Below are 20187 nucleotides of genomic sequence, written 5' to 3'. Positions count from 1 at the left end.
TTTTATTAAGTATTTTAAAATAAAAAAAATCAACATATTACTTTTTTTATAAAAAAAAATTAAAGATTTTGGTTATTTTTTACTGAATAAAAAATTTATAATAAGTCACAAAAATAAAAAATTAACTCTCTTAGTTTATATTAATTTCTTCTTTAACTTAAATGATTTTAATTTTTTTAGTGACTTTTTAAAAAAAGACACAAAAATGGACTTTTTGTGCTTAAGCTTTTCAAATTAATAGATATTTTTATTATTTTGTATTTCCTATTAATATAATTAAAAATAAAAAATTGTTAAAATATCTCACGTGTATAAAAGGAAATGAATCATGGGTAGAAACAAATGGAATTATGCTAAAATATAAATAAACAAGATATTTTTGTTATACGGTATGTTTTTTATTGATCACCATTTTTTTAAATGAGATCGGGAACTGCATTTTAGTCTCATAGAATGGCCCAAAAAGATTATGACACATGGCATAGTAAATAGACAAATGCGTTACGTATGAGGCTGCTCCCAAAGGACAAAGGTGATGGGGGTTGGGGAGAATAGGACTTGCACGTGACACCCAAATACCATATTCCCAAAATCAGAAAATAAATTCAGGGGAAACCCTAGGAGAGAGAGGAGAGAAATGTATTACACATCATAGCTCCATAAGAATTTCAAATGGTATAATATAAATAATTATTATATAATTTGATATTCAAAATATTACAGTTTGACCAAACTCTGATGGGTAGCTCAATTAGTCCGGCCTTAGGTTTACTCCCCAATGATCACTAGTTCGAGTCCCCTAAGGGCCATTGAAGGTTTACCTGATCGTTAACTTCAAGGCCTCGTGAGATTAGTCGAGATGCGCGTAAGGGCCCTTTGGTGATTGCAAACAAGCATAATATGAATATCAAATTAAACAAAATCCCAATCATGTTAAAACTTCATAATACTATTATGGAAGCATAAAAGACAATTTGCCAAAAATAACTTATGATCTCAAGTTGTACAATATGCAATTTCTTTATAAAAGGATCAAGTTTGACATAAAGTCGAATTCAATTTATTCAAATCGTGCATTAATAGCAATAAACAATTATGTGGTAACAAATAATAATTGACATAAAATTGTAATTCATAGGATAACTTAAAGCCACCATAATTGATTTCGGGAAGAAATCGAATACAAAAATATTGATAAAATATTTTGATTGTAACAGAAAAGTATTATCAATAAATTTAATTCTCTCATCAAAATTTGATATCATAAGAGAGACATAAAATAATCTTTAAAGGAAAATCATAAGTTCTGGAACCATGACTCTAATTCCACATGTTAGGTTTTCTTTATTTATGCAAAACAATAATAACCCTAATTCTTACAGAACAATCATAACCCTATTTTTTTTTATAGAATAATCATAACTCTAATTCCTATAGAACAATCATAGTAACCAAGGATTTTAGAACAATATGATTTTCACAATTCTATTATCGAGAGAAAAACAAAAAATACATTTAATTCGTAGGGAATTTTTGGAGAGACCAAATAATAAGCATAATAGAAATTGTGTTTCTTTTCCTTAACTCCTTTACCCTTAGGTTTTCTCATATGTATATTATTGATGGAATAGAACACTTAATTATAGCTCTATAAGAAGAAGCTGACAAGTATGGTAGCTAATAATAAACACTTATTATTGATGGAAGCCTCTGTCTGTCTACTGAGCTTCATCAGCTTCTTCTTGTAACCCCCATAGTCAACCCACTCCAATATAAGCAAGTAGTCCATCGGGTTTGAAGTCCCACCCAACTCAAAAATCCCCCCTATGATCTCCCGAAACTACTTCACCTCCTTCATACCCACTTCTTCGCCATGGTATCGCTGCCCTGCAATCGTCCTCATTATAGTATAAAATGTCAGCTTTGAAAACAATGATTTTAACTCTACCTTTGCAAACTTATCCCTGGAATCCTGAGACAGTCGATGCAACAGAAGCTTGGCTTCATCACTGCGGATGCCTAGAAACATGTTAAGGCGATTGGAGGAGATGATTTCGATTGAGTAGATGCGGTGGAGGTTGCGCTAGTCTTCACTATATGGTAAGGTGTCCACAGTGGTGTGGTTGTAGCTCAGGTGCTTAGAACTCAAGAAGTGAGGACGGTTTGCGAGGACGATGTCGTTCTTGATGAAGCATTCTTCGACGGCGGAGGGAGAGGAGACGACAACAACTGGGCAAGCTTGAGGCGGAGGGCGAATATGGGACCACTTTTCAAAAAGAGTCTGTAGAGCTCGATGGAAAGGTAATTTCACCAGGTGGAGATGACCTAGTACAGGAAAAGAAGGCGAGCTTGGTGGCAATTTTTATTGAAGGGCTATTGCTTGGATGATTAGAATATGGAAAACGTGGAAGTGGCTCACCAGCTTCTCTAAAAAACTTCTCCAACAAGGTTGTTGAAGAAAAACCAGCCTTGAACTAGGGGCTGTTAGAGCAGAAACTAAAGGGAAAAACAACTAGTTTGCAAGAACTTCTCTTAGGAATAAAATCAAATAGCTGGTACGCAATCAACTAAAATCAAGAACACAAGAGAATTATCGTGGTTCAATCAACTTGATCTACATCCACACTGATTTCCTAAAGCCTTTATTCAACTATACCAACTAGAGATTACACAAGAATAAAAAACAAAGAAATTACAGTTTTTCCCAAGAACTCTCCTCACCTCCGTTTCTTTCTATACAAGATAACTAAGACAGACCCATGGTTATGGATTTGCAAAGCTCTTTTCATTTCTTGCTCTTTATTCTATTCAATTGAATGCCTCCTTTTTGTTTTCCCGAGATTGCACTTTTTATATCAGTCAAAAACCTCTAACTAACTAACAATACTCCCAACCGTTATTTTCTACCCAGGTCAGCAAGCTTTATTGTTTGCTAGTTGAGCTTAGTCAATGGCCTTGCCACTTGTCACTTGATATTCGACAAACTCTACAAAATTCCACCTTAACAACCTATTAAGTTGACAAGTGTCTGAACTACCTTCAGGTCTCAGTACCTTCCCTAATGGGAAGTCTTCAATATTCTTCCATGTTGATCAAATTCAAATAGTGTTTGAACTTAGTCACATTTAGAGACTTAGTCAACATGTCGGATGGATTGTCTTTAGTAGGAACTTTTCCAACTCCAATCTCTCCTACAACAATGATATCTCTCACAAAGTGCAGCCTTACATCAATATGTTTGGACATTTCGTAGAAGGATTGATTCTTGGCTAAATGGATTGCACTATGGTTATCACAATATACAACAACTTTACTTCTGTACATAGCCAATTCTTCCGTAATACCCTTAAGGCAAATTGCCTCCTTCACAGCCTCTGTCACTGCCATGTATTCAGCTTCAATGGTTGAGAGAGCTACCACTGATTGAAGGTTGGCCTTCCAGCTCACCACTCCTCTAAACACTGTGAATACATATCCAGTAAGAAACTTTCTGGTGTCAATGTTCCCAGCATAATCAACATCTACAAACCCTTGTAACTGAGTTCCCAATTGACTATTACCTCCATAAACCAGCCCCAAGCTTCTAGTACCAGCTAAGTATTGAAAAAACCACTTTACTGCTTGCCAATGTGACTTTCTAGGGCAGCTCATGTATCTACTTATCATGCTAACCGCATATGCAAGATCAGGCTGAGAACACACCATAGTGTACATCACACTACCCACCATGCTAGCATAAGGTATCATTTCCATAAACCTTTTCTCTTCATGAGTCTCAGGTGCTTGTGTTATGGAAAGTCTAAAATGCTGTCCTAGAGGAGTACTCACTGTCTTTATATTATTCATCTCAAATCTGCTTAGTACCTTTGAGATGTATGACTTTTGAGAAAGCCTAAGTACCCTTTTGCTCCTGTGTCTTTCTATCTCTGTTCCCAAAATCCTCTTGGCTGAACCAAGATCTTTCATTTCAAATTTAGCCTTAAGCATCTCTTTGACCTGCTCCAAGTGTCTTTTCTCCTTACATGCCACCAGCATGTCATCCACATGTAGTAAAAGATATACCATGCTGTTTTCAGTTAGCTTAAAATATACACATCCATCATGGCTACTCCGATTGAAACCAATATCTAGCATGTACTTATCAAATCTCTTATACCATTGCCTAGGTGATTGCTTTAGGCCATAAAGAGATTTCTTAAGTAAACATACCTGACCATCCTTGATTCCTTCCCCAAAGCCTTTGGGTGGTTGCATATAAATCAGCTCATCAAGTTCTCCATGCAAGAATGTTGTCTTCACATCTAGTTGATCCAACTCCAAGTCTTCATGAGCTACAAAAGCCAACAACAATCGGATTGAACTGTCTTTGACTACATGAGAGAATATCTCATTATAGTCAACACTCTCCTTTTGTGAAAACCCCTTAGCCACCTTTGCCTTGTACCTTGGAGCCTCATTCCCTAGTGTCCCTTGCTTTCTTTTAAAAACCCACTTGGAGCCTACTACCTTTCGGTCCTTGGGTTTAGTGACCAATTCCCAAGTCTCATTTTTCCTTAAGGAATCCATCTCTTCTTGTATAACTTTTACCCACTGATCAACCTCATTGCTATTGATGGCTTCTTGGTATGTTTTTGGCTCCATATCCATTATTTCTTCAGCTACACTCAATGCAAATGTTGTCATCTCAACTTGGCCATATCTTTTGGGAGGTTTGACTTGTCTTTTTTGTCTGTCTCTTGCTAGACTATAGGATTCCAACCCTTGAGTTGGTTCATTTTGTCTTTCATGTACTATTTCTTCTTGAATTGTCTTGGATGAAGTATTTGTAAACTTTTCAGGTTGCAAAGTCTCATGATCCACCTCAAACTGTAACTGATATGACCCTTCCACATCTTTGGCTGGAGTTTGTTTTGGCATATCTTGCTCATTAAAAGTTACATCTCTGCTAATTATACACTTCCCTTTGCCTTGTGTTTCTATCCACAACTTGTAACCTTTAACTTCTTTCAGATACCCCAAGAAAATACACTTTACAGCCCCTGGTTCTAACTTATTTGTTTTGGTGTGTAAATAAGCTGTGCACCCAAAAACTTTGCGATGTTGATAATCTGCAACTTTCCTAGTCCACTTTTCTTGAGGGGTTTTGAATTGTAATGCTGATGATGGGCTCCTGTTGATCAAATGGACAAATGTTTCTGCAGCCTTAGCCTAGAGAACCTTTGACAACCTTGAACTTGACAACATGCATCTCACCCTCTCCAAAATGGTCCTATTCATGCGCTCAGCTAGGCCATTTTGTTGAGGTGTATATCTGACAGTTCTATGTGTAGCCATGCTTTCCTTTTGACAAAATGAATTAAAATCATTTGATAGGAATTCAAGCCCATTATCTGTTCTCAACTTCTTCACTTTTCTGTCTGCTTGAGTTTCAACCAGAATTTTCCACTCTTTGAACTTTAGGAAGGTCTCACTTTTATTTTTAAGAAAATAAATCCACACTTTCCTAGAGTTATCATCAATAAAAGTTAAGAAGTACCTTGCTCCACCTATCGACAATACTCGTGATGGTCCCCACAAGTCATAGTGTATGTAGTCCAACTGGTTTTGTGTTTCATGTACTGCTTTGGCAAACTTCACCCTTGTAGCCTTGCCAAACACATAATGTTAAAAAAAAGGCAAATATGTCAGCTTGTAGTTTCCCAACACTCCTTGCTTCTCCAGCTCTTGTAGTCCCCTGTGGCTGATGTGACCAAGCCTCTGATGCCATAGCTTGGTTGTCCCCACATCCTCCTTTAGCATAGTAAAAACTTTGCCTGTCATAGTCTGGCCTATAAGAGTATACAACCCATTTTTTATTGTCCCTTTCATGACAGTAAGTGAACCTCTAGCCACTCTCAAAGAGTTAGGTTCTGACTTGAATGTATATCCTAACTTGTCCAGAATTCCAAGTGAGATAAGGTTCCTTTTTAACTCGGGTATATACCTGACATCTTCAAGAACTCTTTCAATGCCATCATAGTGCTTGATCCTGATGGTACCAGTATCAAGAATCTTACAATGTTTATTATTGCCCAGCAGTACATGACCTCCATTAACTTCTTTAAAGTCTTCAAACCAAGCTTTGATAGGACACATGTGAAAAGAGCACCTTGAATCAAGTATCCACTCCTTGCCCGAGTCCATCTCTGCCACATTCAGCACCTCAGCACTGTCATATCCATTCAAAATCACAGCAGCATCACCCTCATTCACTGTTTTTTTTTTACTGTGTTTTGTCTCCTATCCGGGCAATCCTTCTTGAAGTGTTCTTCCTTGTGACAGATAAAACACTTGAGCTTCTTAGTCTTGGATTTTGATATGGACTTTGAATTCTTGCCCTTCTTTTCTCATTTTTCATATCTGCCCTTGATGTTTGAACCCTCACCCGACTCCTCATTGGATTCTTTTTGTTTTTGTAATTCTCTAGCATGCAAAATGGACTGCACCTTGTCAAAGGTCAGGCTGTCTCTCTCATACATTATGGCCTCTTTCATATTAGTATATGATGCATCTAAAGAAGTCAGTAACAGAATTGCTTTATCTTCATCTGATACTGCGATATCAATATTTTCCAAATCCAATATTATCTTATTGAAGTGATCAAGATGCTCTTCAATTGACATACCCGGGGTCATCTTGAATGTATATAACTTGATCTTCTTATGTAATCGGTTTGCTAATAACTTGGTCATGTATAGGCTCTCAATCTTGAGCCACAACTCAGCTGCAAACTTTGTTTTGGCCACCTCTCTCAGCATAGTATCACCTAAAGAAAGAATGATAACACTATGAGTTTTCTCTCCAAGTAGGACATCTTGGAGCCCCTGTTGAACCATCAATGCCCTCATCTTTAGTCTCCATAACCCAAAATCATTTTTGCCCGTAAAATTTTCTACATCAAACTTTGCAGTCCCCGTTATAACCCAAAGGCTCTGATACCAATTGTTGAAGAAGAACCAGCCTTGAACTAGGGACTGTTAGAGCAGAAACTAAAAGGAAAAACAACCAGTTTGCAAGAACTTCTCTTAGGAATAAAATCAAACAACTGGTACACAATCAACCAAGATCAAGAACACAAGAGAATTATCGTGGTTCAATCAACTTGATCTACATCCACACTGATTTCCTGAAGCCTTTATTCAACTGTACCAACTAGAGATTACACAAGAATAAAAAACAAAGAAATTACAGCTTTTCCCAAGAACCCTCCTCACCTCTGTTTCTTTCTATACAAGATAACCGAGACACACCTATGGTTATGGATTTGCAAAGCTCTCTTCATTTCTTGTTCTCTGTTCTATATAACTGAATGCCTTTTTTTTGTTTTCCCGAGACTACACCTTTTATATTAGTAAAAAACCTTTAATTAACTAACAATACTCCCAGCCGTTATTTTCTACCCAAGTAAGCGAGTTTTATTGTTTGCTAGTGGAGCTTAGTCAATGGCCTTGCCACTTGTCACTTGATAGTTGGCAAACTCTACAAAGATAAAGCATAAAAATATTTCATGGTCTACTTACTAATTTATATTTACCTCAACTCTCTCTCTCTCTCCCTCTCTCTCTCTCTATGCTTGGAGTGGAACTGTTCACTTTTTTAGTACACGTTTGAGGTTGTGGAATAAGTTCCATATATCACTTACAGTTAAACATGCCCATAAATGAACTAGGTACAGACCATGTTTTAGGTGGTTACTTAATGTGCATATATATAACGTTTGAAAACTAAAAAACTAGGATTACAATCAACTTTGATAGACGATGGACTTGAAATCTTGACTATTTTGAGTCATCATGGATGGCCACCTCCATTCGAATACGTAGGTGACCTTTACTCCACTGCTTCCCTTGAAATGATTTTACATGATTTGTCACCTACAATCATACACATGGTAGTCCAAGTGGAGTTTCTAAATTCTAAGCCATCAATGTGTTCTCAGAACACGTATGCAATTACTAGGTAACATTACACGCATGTAATGTGAAAACTGTTTTTAAAAATAGTACTCTTCCTCTAAACGAAATAAAAGAAAAACACATTTGATAATTATAAAATCAAAATTGATTTTTTATTTTAAATATAAAAAATATAATATTTTTAGATAACATCTTTCACTCATTCTAAGTTGTTTTTACTTATTTTCTAAATAATGTTTTAAGAAACAATTATATGGGAATGATTAAAAATAGAACATAACTACTAAAAATTATTTTAAAAATATAGAAAATAGAATAGCAGGAAGGCTCGGTGGTAGGGGGGTGTATTCCTATTCTTCAGAGCAGGAGTTTGAAAGCAACCCAGAAAAAGAAAAGAGAGAAAGATGTGTTTAGCCAAGTGACTTCGATGGTTTTGTTGATGACAAACCTGATAGAAAGATGAGCTATTTGTAAGGGCTATCAAGAGAGTCATGACAACTTCATGTAATAATTCTAATCAAATAACGGTCATATGATTAAGGGCTTAATCATAATTGGATTTGTAATTCATAACTTGTTGGAAGGTGTCTCCAATTCATATTTGATATATATATATATATATATATATATTTTATAAAGAATAATATTTTATTATAAAAAACATGTTTCTTTGATTGCATAAGGAAAAATATTATAAATATCTCTATAAATATTTTAGGTCATGCTAGAAAATATAAAGTTATAAGATTGAGATAAGCTTGTGAAGATAAATATGTAAGAAAAACAGTAAGTTACCCAACAGAGCAAGGACTCACCATTCAAATTATAAATACAAAGGATGAAAAAATATGTATGAGATTGTTCAAACTTCAATAGTTGTATCTATTTTTTCAGCTCTATATAATATTCTCTATGGTACAATGCAATAATTCTCTCTTATTCATGGATGTAAGCATGGTTGGTCAAATTATGTTAAAACCTCTTGTATCTTTGAGTATGGATGATTTTATTCTTATGCTATTGCACTATTAAGTGGCATTTAAAGCTTCATTAGCACAAGCGGTATCAAAGTTTTTTCTAATATAAAATAGTGAAATTTTCTAAAAAAACGGAACCTAAAATGTAGAGATACAAAAGAGGATTGCAAAAAGAATCTTGAAATATGGACATGGTGAAGTGGTTAAACAATTTTTATTGTAGTGCATGAGCAAATCATGGTGTATGGAAATGATTATGACCACAAGGAGACCATAGCACATGCTGAGTTGTGCATACCATAAGGATTCAACAAATTAGGCACTGTGGACCTAGGATTAGAAACAATGGATGGTCATTGGTTTTTCTTTTTCTTGAAACTTAAATTTCTGATGGATCTATTTCAAACAGGTTTCTATGTGTAAGACATTAGGTGGCTAGATTTTCCATAATAAGGATAATTGTGTTTAATTAATTAAATGATTCAAGGATTTTTATAGTGATTAATCTGATTTTAACCTTTCTTTTCTTTCTAAATAATGGTTTTATGTTTCCTAATGTTACCAAAATAATCAAACCCTTATCAAGTCCAAAATATGGCAGGAAGCTTCTTCACAACCTTATTAAGGAAACACTAGGAGATAGGCAACTACAATAGATATTCAGTAACATTGCAATCCCCACTTTTGACATCAAACTCATTTTCCTTACAATCTTTTCAAACTATTAGGATCAACTTAATCACTTTAAAATTCTCTTTCTAACTTTATTTCTTTTAGAATTAAATGAGTGTAGAACTTTGATTATTACATATTCTTCATTTAACTTCATGGCTTAGGTGAAGTGCAAGCCATCTAATACTTACAAGTAGGAAAGTGTTTCCTCTAAATCTTAGTATTCTTACATAAAACTACAAAAATGGTCAAGGATAAGTGTCTGTAGTATACCTTAATCTTCCTCTTGTACAACAATTTTACTTAATTATTAATTTTTTTAAGGCTTTAATTACAATTGGATAAGCGACAAAGAATATCAGTTAGATAGTCTTGACTTTTTTCCTACAAAGATAATGGAGTATGGTTAATTTTTAGCTATATTATTTGGAATATGTTAACAGGTAAGAGAAAAATATTCCATCTAGATGCTTGATCTTTGTCATATTTTTCTTTCTTTATATGTGACACTACTTGTAATGATATAAGCAGAAAGTGACTATCACTTACTATCATTATAAAAAAAATGTTAGTAGTACTGCCATAACTTATCTCCTTTGTCACTTCTCCAATTTGTAAAATAAAGTTTGAAAAGATTAATAATTAAGTAGAAATCTTGTAGAAGAAGAAAAAGCTTAAGATATGTTGCAAGAACTTGGTCTCAACTTTTTTTTTTTGCAATTTTCATAAGAATATTAAGATTTATAGGAAACACTATGCAATTCGTAAGTATTGGATGATTTGCACTACACCACCTTCAATGAGGTTGAATTTTCTAACTTTCCATTTAGGGTCTTTGATTTTAAAATAGTGGGATGAAAAATATGTTGGTGCTAATCAGATTCAAATGCATGTATCTGAGAGTAAAGCATATAAGTTTGGGTTGCTCTTCACCTAAACCATGAAATTAAATGAAGCACAAGTAATAATCAAAGTTATATAATAATTTAATCCAAAAATAAATAAGGTCATAAAGAGAATTCAAAGTGATGAAGTTGAACTTGATAGCTATAAATTTTTTTTTTAAAATTATAGGGTGGAGGGGTTTTATGTTAAAAGTTGGGGGATTATAACATTCGTGAGTGTTTGGTGTAATCACATCTCCTATTTTTCCTTAAGAATGTTATAGGGATGTTTCCCATTATATTTTAGACCTGATAAGGCTTAAAGTATCTCTGTAACATTAAGAAACATAAAACTATCATTTAGAAAGAAAAAAAAAATCAAAATTATGTTAATAACTGTACAAGATCCTAAGTCATCAATTACCTTTATTGAAGGAAAAATTTAAGATACTAATTAAGGTAAAAATCCTTGATGTGTTTTGCAACAAACATAAGGTAGATATTCTCATTAAGTGTGGTTAGCATGGTAATCACGAGACTACCTGTGCTCATCCTAACTGTGGATTAAAATATCGTGTTTCGGTAGACCTGACATGATATATAGCAGAGAAAAATCAGTACTTCGATATTTTGTCAATTTATCGAGAATTTCTCTTATATATCGTAATTTATCGCCATTTTATCGATTTTTGACCATTTATTGCGATATTTTGTTGCAATCAACGCGGGGAAGTGTGGTCAAAGGTAGAAACTCACTTGATTTTTTAATTTTTTTTTTTTGTAGCTAAGGGGTCAAACCTCAACCAAAAGATTCAACTTGTGGTTGGGCCAACCACTAGGCCAACCTTGGTTCTTATAATGTATATTGCACTAAACATATATGACCTAAAACTCATCACATAAACATAATATTAAAATAATATTTTAATGAACAAATTAATTATAATTTATTTTATAATTAAATGAAAAATTTTCATTTAATTGACTACCAAAAATATAAAAATTATCATGATAATTTTCTTCATAGTGTTTTTAATATCATTAATATATTAATCAAATATTAAAAATTATACATATATTAAATGAATTATAATTTTAATATTAAATATATTTTTAAATTAGATAAAGTATAATCAAATATCACAACATTATTATCGAATAATATTTGATATAATTTAATAATAAATGTATATTTATGAAATTTATATTTTTTATCGACGTATACAATGTTATTTTGAAATATGATGAATTATATTATACATATATCAGTTTTTTGAACAAAATAACGTTAAAATATCTATTATACTTTTAATTTCATATTTTAAGAGTTTTTTTTTTTTTACATTTCTATAAGTTTTTATCAAATTTTCAGTCCATCAATATTTTGTGTCAAAATATCCACCGATATATCTAGAGAAATATTGTGCATTTATATATATGCTAATAAGTGTTCACATGCGATGCACATGAATCAAATACGATATATAAAAAGTAGACGATTCAAAGACTATATGCAAATAGTAAACAATTTTGCATTATTGTTTCTTAGGATTTGTTTTTTAAGCATAACAATGTCATGATAAACTTATTTATTACATTTTAGCAGAAAAGTGCAAAAGTTATTTAAGAAAGTAAGAATAGTATGGAAATTATATGCATTCATTTAAAGGAACACACTATAGAATACTTTCAAGCAAGCAATCCATCCAATACTCCAAAGACTCGGTGGTGTGGATATGTTAGGTTCACTAGTGGAGCCAACTGGGTAGGAATGGCAACAGGACGGGTCACCCCTATCCCATTTCCGTCCCAAAATATTTGGTTATTTCCCATCCTGTCCCAAACCTGGGGCGGGGCGGGGTATGCAATCCCATCCCCGACCCGACCCGTCCTAGGTGTGTTGTCGGGGCGGGGCTAGAGTTATTGATGAAACCAAATAGTTGTAAAATATCTTTCTTTAAATGACACCAGGTCCGATTATTCCGTTAACGGTTAGATACCAATCATAAAAAGTAAATTACATGTACTCCTTAGATTATAATACTCAGCAAGTACAGTATGCTAATCTTGCAAAAAAAAAAAAATTCAACTCATACAAAGCAAGCATTAATCTGAAATTTAATTAGTTTCACACTAACAAACCACATATGTAAAGAAATATTTAAATCTGGACTCATGATCTTGGAAACAATATAAAATTGTACATCCACAATAAGCTTGAAAAAAAAGTTATCTATTAAGACAACAAACTAAAAAAAAAAAAAGTTAAGACAACAAACTCCTTGGCACTTTTGCATTGGCTACTAACCTCAGCCCTTCTCTACACTTTTGCTTCTCTTTCAGTCTCGATGCCATCCAATTTCAATAATTGCCTCATAAGCAACTTCGTTAAGACAACAAACTCCTTGCCCTCAACAGTAGTCCCACCATTCATAGTTGCTTATAAGGCAACCACTTACAAGATAAAGCAACCCAAATCAACATCCATGATCAAAGATCAAATGGTTGTAGCCAATGCAAAAGTGCTTCCTACAAGATAAAGCAACCCAAATCAGCATCCACGAAAACAGAGGCATAATCTGGCATGTAAAATAGAAACAATTGGAAGCTCCTTTTTGCCTTTCATTTAAAACCTTTTGCCATATCTTCTAAACATGGCTAAAGAACTTCCTAAGCAACTCAAATTTCCCGTTAATGAAGACAATCAAAATGATGAATTAACAAAACCCAACCATTTCTTTTGAGATATCCAGCCAGTGTAGCAAGAATCATTATACACTAACGTTACAATATATTATAACATAGTTTAATTTATTATAAGGGAGATGCAAATATGATAACAAAAAATAGGTTACACTATAAGAAAAAGGGTAATAATGACGCTTTTTAGGCGTCAATAAATGTATACGATGACGCTTCTCGAAAGCGTCCTTTTCGTCTCTGTCAAGGAATAGGTGCAGGCAACCATGTCGCTTCTAGACAGCGTCATTGTTGATTGGTTTATATTAACACGTTAAAAAACGTCAATATTGATCTACCTATGTTAACACTTACACTAGCGCCAAGGAATGACCAAAATATCATTTGTCTATTTCGACACTAAAAAAAGTGTCATCTTATGTGGATAATAATATTGAAAATCCCCCTGTTGAAATGATATATTTTGTATGTCTTGTTATATATAATTTTGGCTGCATGATTATTTATAAAGTACCAAACAATAACTTCAATATTAATAACTACATCTTCCAAAAGAAATTGAATAAATTTGGGAATAATATAATGATAAAGAACTAATGTCTACATAGTTAATTAATACGCAAATTTGTAAATGTATCAAAATATTTACAAGCATATTTTCCAACTTCAACATATATAAAACAAGTACACATGTACCAAAAAACAAGGTCTCCAAATTCCTTATCAAAAATAATATTACAACAAGAAGAAGAAGAAGCCAAAAGTATTTATAGCCAAAAGTATTTTTGTTGGTTGCATATCCACTCCTGAACTTGAAATCTTTTACCTGTATACATTTAAAAAAAAAATTAATAGAAGAAACAAATTATGTTTAGTTAATATACATGCAATGAAAGTTAAATCTAAATCTATGAATGGTCCATGAAAGAAGTGCAAATGAGAATAACTTGGTATTTAATGAGATGTTATGCTTCAATGAAGATGAAAAATTGTTTAATTTGATACTTGTTTATAAAATATTAAAATACTTTTTTAGTTCATTATTAAGTTAGAGGAAACAAGTTAGGCTTTCAATGGTATAAATTCTACAATATGGAATGTAATATAATATTTTCTTATCTATGTCTAACATATCAAACTCATTTCTCATAAATAAATATATGAATATACCAGTAGGTATGGTTTATAATTAGTTTCAATCATAAATCATCATATCTAGTAATATAAGACATTTAATATTAAGCATTTGCAAATGCCTTAATTTCTTTTTACAACTTTCCTATATTACCAAATTTAGTTAACTAATAACATTCCATAAGGAAAAAAAGAGTATTAAACTAAAAATTAAAAGAGCACAACCAAGGCAATAGAAACCTACAAATCATTGGTTAAATGTCATAATAACAACCATTCTAAAACTTGCCTTTATTTTCAATTCCAAAATTATAACCCAAATATAATAATTAACCCTACACAAAAAAAAGCTCTCTACCATCCCTCCATCCAACAACAACCTTTCCAACAACAATAACTTCTCCATACAACAATAACAATTTCTACATACAACAATAACAATTTCTCCATGTAACAACAACAACAACAATAACAATAACAATAACATTGATGATCGATGGTGATAATTATATTAGTAATAATTTGATTTGTTTAGTCCAAATATATAACAATAACAACTTCTCTATGCAACAACAACAATAATAATGACAACATTGATGATCATGATATAATAATTTGATTTATTGAGTTCCCAAATTATATGCTTCTTCTCCATACAACAATAACAAAAATAACTTCTCCATGTAACAACATTGGTGATGATGTAATAATTTGATTTTTTATATTGAAATAGTTTATGTATAAAACTATTATATTCTATCACTATGGAGGAAAAAATTACTTATCATGAGATGAGAACTTATGAGAATCGTCAAAATGTGATCTACAACTCTTACTGGACTGAAATGAGGGCATCTGCATACATAAGATGGTAAATTAAAAAAATTAGTCCATTCAAGACTTCATTAATAATGAAAATCAAGCATTATAGATGTTAATTTATACCTTCAGGCATGGGTAAGAATCAATTGAGTTGCCAACATAACCCACTCAGATTGTACTTCATTAAGTTCAACTTCACTATACGATTTTTTCCCTTTAAACTAATAATTAATTGTACATACATGATGATTAGTTAAGTTAACAAAAAATTACTAAAGTATAGAAACTAATAAAATTTATTAATGAGTATATACCTTTGTGGATAGGAGGCTTGGATCAACAATTATATCTTTCATGTATCTCATCACATAATAACCACACTCCACACTTCCTAGTTGTCTTGGGCACTATAGGCACACATATGAATTATGGTACCATAAAAACATTAATATCATGATGTTTTATGTCATTATTATCTAAGTGACAAAACATAAAACCATATTCAAATTTTAGGGTTGATATAAGTGGTCATATGATATATCTTACTCTAACCAAGTAACTTACCACTACTTTTACCCATGTCGGCTTCCTCTTTGATGATCTTTGTTTCTCTGGTGGATGAATTCGTAGTGCCCTACATGGAAAAGAAAATTAACATTTTAGATACTATGCACTTTATTCAAGTATGGAAATGAAGACACTTACATGTTAACAATTTCCTTAAGATCATCACATGGTTGCTTTTGCATCGGATCAAGGTAGTACGCAGTCATTGTCCTCATATCCAATGCCACCAAGACCCAGTGGAAACTACAATAGTACATTAGATATTATTTAGTAATTAGCATTGATTAAGCTATTTAGCATTAAAAAAAAACTTAATATTTTTCATAACTTACTCAGGGTTATATGGAATAAAAATGTAGTCAGCACGCTTTGCATGCATTAAACGATTTGCAATCAACCTTGACCTATTTTCCTTTGTTGTCTCACCCATTCCAGCTTTAGAGACTAAAGCTGGATTGATAAAAGCAAATCGTTCAATGAGCCTTGCATCACTTAACTTTTTCTGTAGGTGCCTGTTTAAATTCCACATACCTTGATAAGAAATGACCATTTTACTTATATATATATATATATATATATATATTAACACACATTAGCAAGTTATAAAATTATTTACCATATATAATATATGACACAATTAGCCGACACTTCCTTAAATGAAATTTATCATATCCATGTTTTCTTTCATAAGGAAGGTCTTAAAACTCTCGCCAAATACATCATTTGGGACCTCCACACCTTGTGCTTTCCCCTCATTTAGCATGAGACCTACTAATGCATCAAAATTGTTGATATCTTGAGGGTTTTCACCAATTTTCAAGTCATTTTCTGTTGTTTTTTGTCTTTTCCCTATGTGAGATCCCTATAAAAGAAAGCACCATGTTTTCAAATGATATACATATCTTTATAAACTATTGCAAATGAAAATAACACACTTTAATGAATTTAGTACTCAAATTGACTAAATGGGTTGGCCATAAAACTTGGTAGCCCACTGCCGCTCCAACTGTTGTAGCTTGTCCAGGAATGGGAATAGGAAGTGGTGTATTTGACTCATAGGGAGCATCCAAAACAACTAGGTAGTTGGGACCACAATCCATTACAATTGTTCCACCAGCCACTGTATTTTCTCTAGTCCCTACTGCCAACTCACATTTTCTTGCCTTCAAAAGTAAATTAAATTGTTAATTTCAATATAAAAAAATAATCAATAAATGAAGCTTAAAGTGCATTGACTATGTTAGGGCTATATTTAAGACATAAAGTTACATATTTTATAAGTAATAGTTGTAGTGGAATAGAATATTACTAGTAGTAATTATACTGTAATAGAATCTACCTAAAATGTAAGTATCAATCTAACAAAAATAAAAGCAATTGGAAGAAATTATTTATGAAAATTATCTAGGAATTTGTGACAATTACGTCATTGAACTAGGAAATGTAAACTAAAAATAACACACCTTCATGTGTGGTTCTATTTTCACAGGTAAGGTCTCTTCCTCAACTTTACGAATTGGTTTCTCCACTACTTCTGGTAGAAGCAACAGTTTTGATTTCATGTTGGAACTACTCACATTAGGTTATGGTGTAGCAACTCCTATCTGAGATAGTCTCGCTAACACATCAGCCTCAAACTTAACTTGACGTTCTTGAGTTGCTTTTAAAATATCCCTCACAACACGTTCTGACATACTATTGAAATATTGTCCAAGCGTGTGTAGTGCTTCCCTTTAGCTCGAACCCGACCAGTATACTCAGGAGTACCTAGTGCTTGAGAAAGTATGTCATTGCTCCCACTATAGCTTATGCCACTCTCTTGAGACTCTTTCATCAATTCATCCTAAAACAAAAGGAAGTTATGAAGTTAACTTTCAAATAAGTAAAACCAAATAAGGTGTTTAAAGATGTGATTTTTGGGTACAAAATGTCTACTTACTATTTTTTCCACTACCGGTAGGACCACATCATCATAGCTGCCATCTTTTTTTTGCATTGCCCTCTTCCAAAGTAAACTTCTATCAATGCTTTCTGTGGAGCCAACTTCAATCATCTAATAGAAATGGAAAATTAAAGATAGTTATTAGATGACACATGTGGTTTTATTTCTATTTTTTTGTCAGAAAAGAAACAATTAAGAAACCCATATAAAATATTCCTTCATTACTTATACAATCATACAAAATTAAACCACTATAAGAATTAACAAAAACTTACCATCTCTTCTTCAAGTCCAACATACCCTTTTCTACTTAGATGATGATTATATATATGCTTCTTTCTTCTCTGTTTTTGTACTTCCCTATATTCCTACAAATTAAAATGGATGCTTAGTATATATATGTGGATGCATGTAGTATGTTTAATGTTAATTGTATTTGTACCTGGAATTTTTCAGACAACCTATTTTTCACAAAAATATTCCAATCTTCATCATCGATAAAATGATATTCAGTTGGTGGTTTCTTAAGAAGCTCTGGCTCATCTTTGAAAGGAAGAATATGTTTCACAGTCAACGTGTTCTTAAAAGATCGAAAACATTTTCCCAATGTAAGCATACAATTCCTTCTGCTTTTCTTGTCTAATGTAAAAGCAATCTACAAATTATAAAGTCATTAGTTTCTCAAAATTTGAAAGAAATATAGAGATTGTAGAAAACTTATTTATGTTAAAAAAAAAAAGTAACCTCAATAGAGTCCCACAACTTATCCTTCAATTGTTCAGGGACATCTCGCCATGTGTTATATCTGATTGGTACCATCGTACGTGCCAATACACCTAAGTAGCTTGTTAGGTGCACAGAAGATTCTCCTACATAGATACCATCAGCATTGTACTTTATGACCAACTTTATCCCTCTATTCCTATTCCTTATAATCATGGATTTCCTTGTTGTCCCTCTATATTTTTTTTGTGAAGGGGTTTTCTCTTCCTTTGAATCCATGCCTATAACACATCAATGAGAAATGATAAGTATACCCATTAATTGCAAGTAAAATTGAATTTTTTATAACATGAACTCATATTAGTAACATGAACATACTAGGAACATTTTACATGCTAGATAACAATATTCACATGTTGTCATGAAATATTTAAAAATAATAATAATAAAAACTTACTAGAAGATCCTCACCAAACTTTTTTCTTATGGAACTAGAAATCATAAGCTTTGAGCTGAGACAAATTGATATCCTTGTATTACCCTTTAGATCACTCTAAGATATGTGTATAATAATAATCATGAAATAGGGAATCAATAAATTTAGAAACATGATGAATTTAATCCACTTAGAAAATAAATAAACTATTTACTGAAATGCAGAATTTCAATATTAACAAGTTAATGGGATAGTTACAACCTTCACAACAAAACAACAAGGTCATAAATTTAGTTACATAGAAGATTTGTTATCAATCTAGAATCCATCACAGTCTCCTCGAATGCAAATGACATCAGAGTCATCCATTGTATCAAATGATTCAACTTGTGCCAAGGTGGTAATGAGAGGATGGTGTTCAATAGAATTATCTATGAAGTCATCAGAATCCTTTGCTGAAAATGAGAAGTCCCTTTCAGGAGTTGACAAAACAACTGACCATCTTGGATCAAGTTGGTCTTGTACATAGAATACTTGCTTGGCTTGGGAGGCTAAAATAAATGGATCTGATTTATGAGCCATCTTAGTGAAGTCAACTAATGTCAACCCAAACTCATCAACTTTGATGCCGCTCTTATTATCAACCCAATTGCATTTGAAAACTGGAATCCTAAACATGGTATAATCAAGATCCCATATCTCAGTAATAATACCATAGAAACATAGCTCACCAAATACTGGATTCTTATCCTTGGCACTAGAAATTTGCATTGTTGTTGCTACAATGCTAACTCCACTATTCTGGGTAACTCGTAACTCATCACGGTCTTTTGTATTGTACTGACACCCATTTATAACATAGCCATGATACTTGGCCACGTAGTGGGTAAGACCATGTGCCATCCATCTTAAGGTTTCAGATATAGGTTCTTTGTCAGCAATGGCAACTTCTACCTATTAGAATGGACCATAGTTATTAATATTTTTTATGATTAGTGCTAAGAATGGTGCAATTTTTAGAATAAATTCAATACATTTTTTCGCAACCAATGAGTGAATGTTCACATGTGTTCTTCTTGTAGCCACTTTTGTCTCTTAGATTGACGAGGATTGTTCAATTTCAACCATTTCATGTGTTCTCTATAAGATATGTATAAGAAAGTAACAATAAGTTTCCAAAATTAGTTTAAGTAATCTACACATAAAATCAAAATAGTTGACCCTTACTCGATATAAGGTTGGATGATAGTTGTATTTTCCAACACATAATGATGTGCTTGCAACAACAAATTACAATCAACTTTGGTGATATGACCTCCAGGAATAGGCGCCCCAACTTTATGGTCAACATTAGTGCTACTAGGAACTCCAATTG

General features: G+C 32.7%; 2 protein-coding genes and 1 long non-coding RNA gene across 3 annotated transcripts; all 3 read right to left on the bottom strand.

Annotated features, from left to right (window-relative positions):
* Positions 1-13771: 13771 nt before the first annotated feature.
* Positions 13772-16180, bottom strand: LOC109122254 (uncharacterized). Its single transcript, XM_059737255.1, has 5 exons — positions 16044-16180; positions 15850-15954; positions 15709-15778; positions 15104-15177; positions 13772-14014 (listed from the first exon to the last, which is right to left on the bottom strand). Exons 1-5 carry the CDS (start codon positions 16139-16141, stop codon positions 14011-14013), a joined length of 351 nt encoding a protein of 116 aa, XP_059593238.1. The 5' UTR covers positions 16142-16180; the 3' UTR covers positions 13772-14010.
* A 473-nt stretch (positions 16181-16653) lies between these two features.
* LOC104878736 (uncharacterized) lies at positions 16654-17755 on the bottom strand. Its single transcript, XR_009465795.1, has 3 exons — positions 17651-17755; positions 17175-17554; positions 16654-16874 (listed from the first exon to the last, which is right to left on the bottom strand). It is a non-coding gene; the product is annotated as an uncharacterized LOC104878736 (long non-coding RNA).
* Positions 17756-17813: 58 nt separating this feature from the next.
* On the bottom strand, positions 17814-18789 carry LOC109122760 (uncharacterized). Its single transcript, XM_059737292.1, has 4 exons — positions 18398-18789; positions 18096-18308; positions 17929-18021; positions 17814-17819 (listed from the first exon to the last, which is right to left on the bottom strand). The coding sequence occupies exons 1-4, from the start codon at positions 18653-18655 to the stop codon at positions 17814-17816; spliced, it is 570 nt and encodes a 189-aa protein (XP_059593275.1). The 5' UTR covers positions 18656-18789.
* Positions 18790-20187: the final 1398 nt, after the last annotated feature.

The sequence above is a fragment of the Vitis vinifera genome, chromosome 6 (assembly GCF_030704535.1).
Source record: "Vitis vinifera cultivar Pinot Noir 40024 chromosome 6, ASM3070453v1".
NCBI lineage: Eukaryota > Viridiplantae > Streptophyta > Magnoliopsida > Vitales > Vitaceae > Vitis > Vitis vinifera.
Note: the sequence above shows the minus strand (reverse complement) of the source record. Positions and strands in the feature narration are given on the sequence as shown.

What these genes read in the sequence shown, in the direction of transcription:
- LOC109122760 (XM_059737292.1), bottom strand. Translation starts at nt 18,655, where the DNA reads ATGGATTCAAAGGAAGAGAAAACCCCTTCACAAAAAAAATATAGAGGG. An exon ending in AGTTGTGGGACTCTATTGAG is followed by an intron (nt 18,309 to 18,397) that starts GTTACTTTTTTT and finishes TATAATTTGTAG; the next exon opens with ATTGCTTTTACATTAGACAA. An exon ending in GGTTGTCTGAAAAATTCCAG is followed by an intron (nt 18,022 to 18,095) that starts GTACAAATACAA and finishes TTTAATTTGTAG; the next exon opens with GAATATAGGGAAGTACAAAA.
- LOC109122254 (XM_059737255.1), bottom strand. Translation starts at nt 16,141, where the DNA reads ATGGGTGAGACAACAAAGGAAAATAGGTCAAGGTTGATTGCAAATCGT. An exon ending in CTTAAGGAAATTGTTAACAT is followed by an intron (nt 15,779 to 15,849) that starts GTAAGTGTCTTC and finishes TTTTCCATGTAG; the next exon opens with GGCACTACGAATTCATCCAC. An exon ending in CGACATGGGTAAAAGTAGTG is followed by an intron (nt 15,178 to 15,708) that starts GTAAGTTACTTG and finishes TTATGTATGCAG; the next exon opens with ATGCCCTCATTTCAGTCCAG.